Source organism: Spinacia oleracea, chromosome 3 (assembly GCF_020520425.1).
Source record: "Spinacia oleracea cultivar Varoflay chromosome 3, BTI_SOV_V1, whole genome shotgun sequence".
Taxonomy (NCBI): domain Eukaryota; kingdom Viridiplantae; phylum Streptophyta; class Magnoliopsida; order Caryophyllales; family Amaranthaceae; genus Spinacia; species Spinacia oleracea.
The window spans coordinates 68554786-68566008 of record NC_079489.1 but is presented as its reverse complement, the minus strand read 5'-3'; the positions used below and the strand labels follow the sequence as shown (position 1 = coordinate 68566008).

Sequence of the window (11223 nt, the reverse complement as noted above, 5' to 3'; positions counted from 1 at the left end):
GGTTTCTATCTTTTATGATTTGCCACTTTTAGAAGCTACCTTTTACGGCAGTTACTATTTTTAGCAGGTTTCCATAAATAGCAGGTTTCGGGTAAAATGAAATGGGGAATCGAGATTCGTTTATTTTATAGGAGATGCGTTGTCAAGTGGAGCTTTTATGCTTTCATCATCGAACCTTTCCCTTGCGGGAATGGGGACAAAAGTAGGTGTCTACAATGTGCTAGGCTATTTCTACTGAATTACAACATTAATACTTACAAAATGAGCATCTATAACATGCTGATATGTTCCTGTTTTGTTGCTTCAAAAGTGTAGCTCCAAAATGTGTTATGTGCTTCAAAAGTTTTTCGTTGATCACCAACTCTGCACTTCCATTGCTTGCAAATAATCCAATGTTTCTTGAACTAACTCAGGGGATGGGAATAGTACTGTGGGTAGTATGCCTTGTCGAGCTAAACTCTCCTTGGCAATATGTACAAGCTGATAATCATTGCTACCCTTAGCCTTCATTATTTGAATCAGGACTAATTGAAGGCTCAAAAATATCCTATTCCCCTTAATTGGACAAAACAAATTAAATGCATCTTTTACACTTCCTAGCAACTGTTGATACGTTGTAGGGGCTGTCTGGTCTTTTAAAGATTGAATTGCTCTAAAAAAGCCCAAGTCTAATGCATTAAGATCGGGGATGTTTGGTGGTTGGAAAACTAACCTTAAGTCTTTGTTTGATTCTTTGATTGCTTCTAACCAGTCTGCATCATCTGTTTGAATGTGTGGTGTCGCGTTATCTTGTTGAATGAAAATAGGCCCTTCATGATCAGTTGGCCACTTCTCTTGAATGGCTGGTATAAGTTGTCTGATTAACATCCTTTTATATGCATTCTTGGTGACTGAATTAATTTCTTTTAACTCCGGGGTTCCTGCCGGTCTGTTCTTGCTTCTTCTCTTTGCTGGTACCCATTTAACAAATGGGAAAATTCCTAATTTCCCATCAAAAGTGCATTCCCCGGCATCATTAAAGCGAGGCCTTGCAACTGCAGCAAGGAACATGACCTTTGCAATGAATCTTTTACTTTTGCAGTGTCGATATGGTCTCTTTTCACCTGCAAGTAAGTAGTATCTCTGCTTTCCTTTTGTCATGTAAAACCACTTTTCATCTATATGAATAGTGTTGTACATGTCTTCAAAGCATGGGCTTTCATCAATGCTATTAGCGTCAATTTCTTGCAAGCACCAATGCAATCTCGTTATTTTGTTGTGATCTGTCAGTGATGGTTTGATTGAATTGTTGTGTGGTTTGATAATTTTTTCCTTTATCAACCGTTGAACAGCGCAAATAGAGCATTGCAAGACAAATGCTACGGCTCTGATGTTTTGCTTTTTGTGGCATGGGGTTCTTTTTAGCTTTTCAAGATCAGGGATCAACTTTTGCCTTCCACACTTATCTCTGTTGGACTTCACATTCAAGCTCTTTCCCTGTTTCTTACTCTCCTTGGCCACTTTCCAGACCCTTTGAATGGTATTTCTGGTGCAACAATACTTGATGGCTAAATCTTTGACGGCTCATGTACGCATGTTACCATTTGGCTTCTGTTGGGTAAGTAAGTACTCTGAAATCTGTCTTTTCTCTTCTTCACTCAGATTTTGTTTCGTAAATGGACACATTATGCATGCCCAACTAAAAGCAACCAAAACAGAAGATTGAAGAGGCAACTTATGCTTCTCTTTTCTGTTTTGATAGAGGCTAAGTTGTTGGTGAGCTAATCGGTCCAAAACCTCTGTGATGAAACTGTTCTGAGAGGTTTAATTTACACTAATCCTACCCGTCTCCCCCATCCCGTTTATGTGTTCTTCCTTTTCTCTCTCTTGTGTTTGTGTTTTGGTTTTCTTTTTTCCAGGTGAGAGTAAGCTAATGAGGGGCAGCATTCAATTGAGGGATGCATTCACTTGAAGGCTTTTATATCAGAATTTTAAGATTGTATATTTTCAGAATTTTAGCAAGTTTTGAATTTTGGTGAAAAGTTTGGAGGGAGTTTTTTGGATTTGCTGTAATTTATGGAGGGAAACAAAATGTTTTGCTGAATTTTGTGGTTTGTAGTGGACCAGCTGTACTTTTAATTAGAAATAATAGCAGTTGTACTTGTATTTTGGACTGATGTGATAATTTGGAAGGAAACAAAAATGAAATGGGGCGCCACATTATGAGTTTCATTTTGGCAGGAAACAACCCCCCACCCCCAACCCCACCCCCACTTGTTCAAAAGGACATGGTCCCCATAGTAATTACTTATTAAAATATCTACCCAACTCCACTTCTTTTATTCTTCTTAAGACCCGTGCCCACCCAAGTATATCTCTTAAAAAAATACGGAGGGAGTATCAAATTAGTCATTTATGTTATTGATACTAATATAATCTTTGTTGGTTTTTAAAAATATTATATTGGGTGAAGCCGGCCGATGTTCACAAAAACTCGTGTAACTAAACCCTGTCAATGCAAGCTCAAACATTTGCGCAACAGTCTCATAAACCCTAAATTAGAACTTGCAACCCCAGTTTTCAAGTAGCTGAGTTCAATCATCCAACTCGTTCATATTCGCCTACAGTTAACAAATTCAACAAAAAATAATCAAGAAATTTCTTGGCTTAAAATTCCCCCAAATATGTCATGCTATAACAATGGAGCTCATTGAAGTTCAACAACCAATCAATTATCAGCGATGTTATTTTTTCTTCGCAATTTCTTTGGCGTTGTTAGTCGCAGAAACTCCCATTACAATCGCATAGGTGCGTCCATTGTTGCCCCTTTTCCTCATAATAACATGCCTTTATCCCTCCTCCCCTCGACCCACTTCGTCATTTTCCCTATGCAGTGCAATTTGATGATCTGGGTCACCGGGTTTTTGTTTATATTCAGACACCCCTTTAGCAGTAAAGTAAATTCTGATTGTTTTAACGAACTTTTTGATAGAGATTCTATGAAAAAAATAGTTCTTGAAGAGAAGTGGAATGATGTTAGGATTGAAAGTTTGTTTAATTCTGCATTAGCTCCGGTTTTAGTTTCAAGGGTTTTAGTTTTATTGAAGGAAGAACCTAGGATAGTGCTGAAATTTTTTCGGTGGGCAAAAATGCGCTTTGGTTTTAGGCATTCTACCGAATCTTACTGTATAGTGATTCACATCTTGTTCTATAGTAGAATGTACCATGATGCTCACCTTTTGTTTAAAGAAATGATTATGTCGTCCTTCATGTGGCCTGGTTTAGATTTATTTGATGCTTTGTGGTTGACGAGGAAGGTTTGTGTTACGGGTTACGGAGTATTTGATGCGTTTTTTAGTGTGTTGATTGAATTGGGAATGCTTGTTGAGGCAAGCCAGTGTTTTGAGAGGATGAAGAAATATAGGGTCCTTCCAAAGGTGCGTTCGTGTAATAGCCTTCTAAGAAGGCTTTGTGAGTCGGGGAGAGGTGACATGTCAAGAAAGGTTTTCAGCGATATGCTTGGGGTTGGAATGTCCCCATCAGTGTTTACCTATAACATAATGATATGTGATAAATGCAAGGAAAAAGATATGGTTGGAGCTATGGCATTGTTTAACCAGATTAAGGATAGTGGCCTAATACCAGATATTGTTACATATAATACACTGATTGATGGGCATGGAAAGCTTGGCCTTTTAAATGAAACGATAAATATTTATGCGGAGATGAGGAAAGTAGGCTGTAGTCCTGATATAATAACATATAATACTCTGATTAATTGTTTCTGTAAATATGAAAAGTTGGCTCAAGCTTTTGAATTTCTTCGTCAGATGAGAAGTGCTCGTTTGAAGCCTAATGTTGTAACATATAGCACATTAATTGATTCTTTTTGTAAAGAAGGAATGATGAGAGAAGCTATGAAATTTTTTGTCGACATGAGACGTCTTGGTCTCTCTCCAAATGAATATACATATACTTCTTTGATTGATGCAAATTGTAAAAGTGGAAACCTTGGTGAAGCTTCGAAGATGGTGAAAGAGATGTTGGAGGTGGGGCTTGACCTAAATGTTGTCACTTGTACAGCTCTAATGGATGGCCTTTGTGAGAAAGGGAGGATAGAAGAAGCAGAGGTGTTATTTGATACTATGCAGAAAGCTTGCATTATCCCAAACCAGAAAACCTACACTACTTTCATTCACGGTTGCATCAAAGCAGGTAAGATGGAAAGAGCACAAAAGATCTTAGAAGCAATAAAAAAGATAGAGATAAAGACAGACGAGACTCTTTATGGCACCCTTATCTGGGGACTTTGCAACGAAGGAAAAGTTGAAGAAGCTAGAGATTTAGTGACTGAAATGAAGCGAATTGGTCTTGTGGTAAACTGTATTCTGCTCACAACTCTGATAGATGCTTATTTAAAAGCAGGGAATGCCATAGAAGCTCTGAAAATCTTCCGGGAAATGCAAGAGTTTGATATCAAGCCTACTCTTATTACATTCATTGTGTTGATTGACGGTCTCTGCAAATTGGGACTGATCCAGGATGCAGTTGAGCATTTTTCCGGAATGGGAGCTATGGGTTTCCCTCCTCATATATCTATCTATACGTCTCTGATTGATGCTCTTTGTAAAAGTAATTGCATGGAAATGGCAAAAAAGCTTTTTGATGAAATGCAAGCCAAGGGGATAGTTCCAGATGGACCTGTTTTCACAGCTTTGATTGATGGATACTCAAAACATGGAAACTTTGAGGAAGTATTCAACTTAACCAGCAAAATGACCAGTTCTGGTTTGCAGCTGGATTTGTATGCTTATACTTCTTTGTTACAGGCTTATTTTAGAGCAGGGAATGCTGAAAGAGCCCTTTATCTGTTTCATGAACTGCATAACTTGGGAATCGTTCCAACACTGGTGACTTACACTGTGTTGATAGACGGTATGTGTAAATCTGGATTGGTTCAGGAAGCAGTCGACCAATTTCGTACGATGGATGGTTCTGGTTTGTCCCCAAATGTTGTCATATATACAGCTTTAATTGATGGTCTTTGTAAAAGCAACTGCTTGGTGATGGCTAGAGAACTTTTTGATGAAATGCAAGCTAAGGGTTTGATTCCAGATGTTGCTGCTTTTACAGCTTTGATCTCTGGCAATTTGAAGCTTGGTAGCATTGAGGAAGCATTTAAGCTAAAGAACGAGATGATTGATATGGGTTTGGAGCTTGATTTGCAGGCTTACACTTGTTTGGTTCAGGTGCTTGCTGATTTTGGTCAACTTGAAGAAGCAAGAATTTTATTTGATCAGATGATCATGAAGGGTATACGTCCTGACAAAGTGATTTATGGGGTACTAGTGAAAAGATACTGTGACAATGGAAACGCTGACGAGGCTATAAAATTACAAAATGAAATGACCAGGAGTGGTCTATTGACTGGAGATAATAATCTTGTTGCCTATGGTGCACAATCACAGTTGTGATGACGTTATCCTAGCTTCACCATTTTTGTGGGATGTTTTTCCTTGTTTGAAAATTCCTAAAATCCCTAGAATTGCGGTGAATAAGTCAGGTCGACCAATATGTGCTCATTCATGGTGCTTCACATGAACCTTGGATGCCGATAAGATTTCAGATCTCTTGTTGTTCATAGAGAAAGTTTCATGATTGAGGTTAGTCCTACTATTGGTACAACAACACTAAAAAATATACATGGCTTATATGTTATTTTGCATGGAACAGACATTGATTCTGACAGGATAAGGTTGCAGGATATAATGATGGTGATTTTGATAACCTTATGTTTCCAAAATGTAAGATCATGACCTTATTTGGCAATCAATTGTTGGTTGGTTCACTTAGCTTGTTTGACTAACTATTGTTGTTAGCCTTTTGTATTTCAGTTGTTACTGTTTGTTTTCTGAGTCATCTTAGCATTAGTTGTTAACAAAGATTGTTGGTAAATCGCTTGTTGGTTGTTAGATGTTTACGTGAAGAATAGACAATTTTTGGGAAAACAGCTGAAAACGAATGAGAAAATGCTACCCTAGACACTTTTTTCACTTTCGTCAAAAGTCTGCTAAAAGGTTGCCGAAAAGCCGTTTACCAAACATGATTTATTTCTCTTTTGCCTCATAAAAAGTCAAAAGGCAACTAGGAAAAGATAGCAAAAAGTCATTTACCAAATAAGGTTGATGTGTCCAGCTATCACACAGGACACACACCACCTGGTTGTACTTGGCTTAGACTCTACTTGTTTGAATAAAGGCTCCATAGCACTAATCTTCTGGGAGTTGTGATAGCCCACCCCTCCAAAAATAATTCTTTCTCTACATTTTCCCTCCCTCTGTTTCTTTTGTGCTCTCATATTTTTCCAAATTCAATAATCTTTTTTCTTTTTTGCATCAGCTGGTTCAATATGACATTGACGAACAACAAGATTGGTGATGCAATTCTCACTTATGAAGGAGAGGAGCTAGTTCCAATCATTTATGTGCCTATGGTTATCTAATAAGGTATGCCAGTGTATTTATTAAAAATTCACGTGAGGGATTATACTGAGTTGTATGCCACCCTCCCCCCTTTCTGTCCCATCTGCATTCTCATCTTGTGTAACAACTACCAGAACTACCAGAACTACCAACCTTCTCTATTTTCCCAATATACTATGTAATTATGTAAAACTTCCAGCATAATGGATTAATGGCAGTGCTGTTTGTTGTGATCTGTTGTGGGATAATGTAACCTTGTTTTGCTTCTTTTTAGACTTATGCAGCTGGGTCTTACCTTGATTATTCTACAGGGTAGATACCATGGATTAGGCTTTTTCGTTTTTCTGTTATGTTGTGAAGACACCTTGTCCGAATGATGTATTTAAAGTTTGTGCAGTATCAGAGTATTTTTTTTTTCTTATTGAAAATCCAACTTATTGATAATTATCAAGGACATGTATGAGGGAGTTAGTACGAGTGTGCGTACTAGTGTTGGTAAGACCGAAGAATTACCCATTACGATTGGAGTGCATCAAGGTTCCGCACTTAGCCCGTTTCTTTTTGCTATAGTCATGGGCGAATTGACGAGGTCAATTCAAGATGGTATACCATGGTGCATGATGTTTGCAGATGATATTGTGTTGATTGATGAAACCAAAGGAGTGGAAGGTAAGTTGGAGTTATGGAGACAAACTTTGGAATCTAGGGGTTTTAGGCTGAGTAGAAACAAGACGGAATACATGGAGTGTAAGTTTAGTGGAGTCCAAGATAGAGAGACAGGGGCGATTACCTTAAATGGGAAAATTGTCCAAGGTTCTGAAATGTTCCGTTATTTAGGATCTATTATCCAAAAGGATGGGGAATTGGATGGCGATGTGGCTCATAGAATCAAAGCAGCTTGGTTAAAGTGGAAGAGTGCCACGGGGTTCCTATGTGAGATCCCGGCATGCCCCAAAGATTGAATGGAAAATTCTACCGCACGGCAATTCGACCGGCGTTGTTATACTGCACGGAATGCTGGGCAGTGAAACATTGTCACGTGCACAAGATGAATGTGGCGGAGATGCACATGTTACGTTGGATGTGTGGGCATACAAGAAAGGATCGTTTGAGGAATGAGATTATTAGGAAGAAGGTAGGGTTGCACCGATTGAGTTTAAGATGATGGAAAATCGTTTAAGATGGTTTGGGAATGTGAGGAGAAGATCAAGTGATGCCCCAATTACGAGGCTAGAAGGGTGGCAAAATGATACAATTGTAAGGGGTAGGGGAAGACCTAAGAAAACTTGGAGGAAGGTGATTGAGTACAATATGAGCATACTTGGGATTGAGGAGAATATGGCGTTGGATAGGACAGAGTGGAGGTGGAGAATATACGTTGATGACTTCATTTGACTTATACATCTTCCTTTTTTTTTTGTTATTTTTTTTTTTTTTAAATGCTATTTCGAAAGGTGCTTATTTTACTTGTATCTAGTTTAAACTTATTTATTTTTTTATCCCTTAATTTATTTATTATTATTATTTTTTTAATTTTTTTTGTAATATATATAGAGGTGCTTATTTTACTTATATCTATTTTAAACTTTATTTAGTTTTATTATCGCTTATAATATTTTTTTTGTTTTCTTTTAACGCCCCGCTCCTTTCTGGTTTGTTCTGGTCACATTGACAATCTCCTATGACGATTCATGTTAGCCGACCCCAAATCATTTTGTGACTAAGGTTTTGTTGTTGTTGTATTGAAAATCCAACAATTATAAATGCCAATGCGGCATAGGGGCAGTAGATAGAAGATAGGACACAAAAGAAGCACTGAACGAGATTGAGAATCTCTACTGCTTCCTCGCTACGTCATAGAGAGTAGGAAGTAATTAAGGATTAAGTAATGTAATATCAGATGCCACACGTCATTAGCTCTGTCTTAACTGACTCCTCTTTTCCTGTTATTGTGTTTGTGTGCATGTAGTTGGGGGGGGGGGGGGGGGGTAACCCAGGCTTAACCTGGAGATTTTTTGGGGAAGGGCAGGGGGACTTTGGTAGTTACCTGCTGTTATACCTGAGATAGGTACCGGGTGAGGGCCTGCACCTTGGGGGGGTGTGGGGGTGAGGGAGGCAACCCAGGCTTAACCTGGAGTTTTTCTGGGGAAGGGCAGGGGGTTTTGGTAGTTACCTGCTGTTATACCTGAGATAGGCACCCTGGTGCGGGCCTGCACCTTACCATTTTTAAAGAAAAAAAAAGATAAATTAGATTCCTTCATATGTATTTCTATCTACCCTTGTCTGACCTGCCATTAATGCATGTTATCTTCCTGAGATTTGATTCTTCTTCTTCTTCTCTCTCTTTTAGGATGGTGATTCGTAACGAAATCGATGACAGCTGTGAACTTGACTAGTTTCACCTGCTGTCAGCGCTTAACTTCCAATTTGGTCGAAGAAGTTGCTGCAGAGTGATATGGAATGACTCAAATTGACTCATATTACTAGTGTTCAAAGGTTGTGGTGGGTCACTCATAAAAGATACCACAGCCTTTCTCTTTTACCCCTCGTCCTCTCCCTCTCCTTCTCCCTGCTTAGCGTTTAATTCATTGCTACCATTTCAAAGAAGTAAAAAACTAGACCAGAGAGGAGGAAGACAAGATTCTAAAAAACTATTGACATATAGCATTTTGTCCAATTCCCAAAGTAACCCATACATATAAGGGATCATTGTAATTGTGATGAAGTAGCTTCTTTTGATTGCGACATTATGGTATATATTAAATGCGCTAACACTAGTAAGCATTCAATATTTCAGTGTGTAGCAGTACAATGCAACTTGTGATTCCCTAATAAAGTTTAGTAAAGAAACTGCATGGAATTGTGACCAAATGACTAGAATAGCATGTTCTGGTCCCTGGTCAGGACCTGAGTAATCTCCAAAACAAAAACATTAACTATTGAAGTATGCATTCTTAATTTTCTCATATGAATTTTGCCATAATTTCATGAACTTGAATACATTGACTTGGTGGTGGTTATCCATAACTCCATGATAAATAGCTGCCGTCAAATGAAAAAAGGCCTAGATCATTGTTTTTTGTTGCCTGGCATTTTACACTTCCACTATCCATTATAAAGCCTAAAAACTCTGTGAATTCCCTTGATTGCTTCATATGAAATCCAGTTCAGCCCATTACAGGTATTTAACCACTCACCAGTCTTTCTTTCCCTTCATGCTTTATGTTTTATTATTGCAGGAAATTTGGCCATTCAATCCTTTTAACTTTCAAGTTCCCTTATGAGCTCTAGGACTGCTAAAATATTCTACGCATACTTGGACAAGATGTCAATTAAGGAAATCATATAAGGAGCTTCAAGGCATAATATGAGATCCTTCCAGATTATCAGAGCAGGTAATTGTTTATAAATTGCTGATAAGAATACAATAATTAAGCTCATTGTGAGTATGGTTATGAATATGATTCAGAGATGTCCTTTTCTTCGCTGAAAATTTTATTCTTGTACCAGAGACTTGTACTGCTGACGGAGACAGTGAGTTATTTCCCCGTTGGTATACCTACGCTGCTCATCTTTCTTTCCACGTATGCTTCCCCACCCATTACCCTTACAATTACCAAGCTGGTGAAATTATAAATCCTTTCTAGTGTAGTATCTTTTAATTACCTGAATCTTGATTATTTTTGTCCAGCTTATGTTCTGGATTTTCAAGTTCTTTCTAATTAATGGCAGGCTACATCCAGGACAAAGTGATGTGACATCACTTGCCTAGGTGCTTTCATTTCATCCACGTTCATCGGAGTGCTTTCTGAGGTTGTAAATAACTGTCGACTTAAGTAGGCTACTAGGCTGTATAAAGAAAATTCAGTGTTTAAACTTCACTTCCCTTGGTTTGGTTCTTTGATAAGTTAGAGAAGAAAGAAAAAAGAAAATAAAGGCAAGATGATGGGAGGGAGGAAAGGAGGAAGGTGAGGGATAAGGACAAAAATTCAGCATACCTTCCAAAAAATGATGAAAAACTAATATCAACCTAACTATGGGAAATGGGAAGAACATTCCTGAAAAAAAAATTCCTGCTAACTATCTTAATCCTTTTCCATAGATAAGATCAGTATTTTGAAATATATACAGCTTTAAACTTCATTGTGGCTGAATTTATCTTCACATATATTCGCAGCTCACCGATGAAAGGCTGTGAGATCGGGTTGGATGGATCAGCTGTGGATTGTGGAAGACAGAAAATCAAGTACAGAATTGACAAGTAGAGACTACAGCAAAATCAATTGTGTATGGATTCTGCCGTTGGCAAGTTCTGAGGATGTCCTGATGTGCATGGCCTTATTTGTGACCATGAGCGTCAATAGCTGCCCATAGATCTGAGAATGTCATAGTGGCATTGCTTTATGTTTCTTTAAGCATTCAACTGTTATGTTGCCATAAATTTAAATTAAGAAGGCATTGTGTCTCAGATCTCAATGAAATGTGTATGTCTTTATTGATTTGCAACTTCTGGTTCTCATCGACGCTTTACTTCTATTAGATACTTCTATTTGTCACGATGTTTTTTTCAAGCTCTCATGAAATATAAAAGCCCCCTGATATAATAGTATGTCAAAAATGCTGCAAATTCTAACTATACTACGAGCAGGCGACCAAATGAACCCATGCAGCTATAGCTCACAGATCAAGTCAAATAAAATCAGAGAAATAAAATCAGAGACAACGCTAATGTACGTGCGAAAGCAGGTCTTAACAGGATGCA

The 11223-nt window shown here is 38.1% G+C and overlaps 2 protein-coding genes across 10 annotated transcripts; one reads left to right on the top strand and one right to left on the bottom strand.

The window, feature by feature from the left end:
* Positions 1 to 354: 354 nt before the first annotated feature.
* On the bottom strand, positions 355 to 1665 carry LOC110792073 (uncharacterized). The gene is made up of 2 exons (XM_056839219.1): positions 1610 to 1665; positions 355 to 1525 (listed from the first exon to the last, which is right to left on the bottom strand). The coding sequence occupies exons 1-2, from the start codon at positions 1663 to 1665 to the stop codon at positions 355 to 357; spliced, it is 1227 nt and encodes a 408-aa protein (XP_056695197.1).
* A 797-nt stretch (positions 1666 to 2462) lies between these two features.
* Positions 2463 to 10967, top strand: LOC110792075 (putative pentatricopeptide repeat-containing protein At2g02150). Of its 9 annotated transcripts, none has more exons than XM_056840449.1 (7): positions 2463 to 5642; positions 6379 to 6485; positions 8812 to 8957; positions 9701 to 9856; positions 9972 to 10045; positions 10194 to 10274; positions 10639 to 10967. In XM_056840449.1, the coding sequence occupies exon 1, from the start codon at positions 2721 to 2723 to the stop codon at positions 5451 to 5453; it is 2733 nt and encodes a 910-aa protein (XP_056696427.1). In that variant the 5' UTR covers positions 2463 to 2720; the 3' UTR covers positions 5454 to 5642; positions 6379 to 6485; positions 8812 to 8957; positions 9701 to 9856; positions 9972 to 10045; positions 10194 to 10274; positions 10639 to 10967. The 9 variants fall into 9 exon arrangements, with proteins under 9 accessions (XP_056696427.1, XP_056696431.1, XP_021852575.2 ...); XM_056840453.1 differs by lacking the exon at positions 10194 to 10274 and adding an exon at positions 5742 to 5783; XM_021996883.2 differs by lacking the exon at positions 8812 to 8957.
* Positions 10968 to 11223: the final 256 nt, after the last annotated feature.

Bases quoted from the DNA above. Each gene is read 5' to 3' on its own strand.
- LOC110792073 (XM_056839219.1), bottom strand. From the start codon at position 1,665: ATGTGTCCATTTACGAAACAAAATCTGAGTGAAGAAGAGAAAAGACAG. The intron at 1,526-1,609 runs GTACTTACTTAC...TTGTTGCACCAG, and splicing joins GAGAAAAGACAGATTTCAGA to AAATACCATTCAAAGGGTCT.
- LOC110792075 (XM_056840454.1), top strand. From the start codon at position 2,721: ATGTTATTTTTTCTTCGCAATTTCTTTGGCGTTGTTAGTCGCAGAAAC.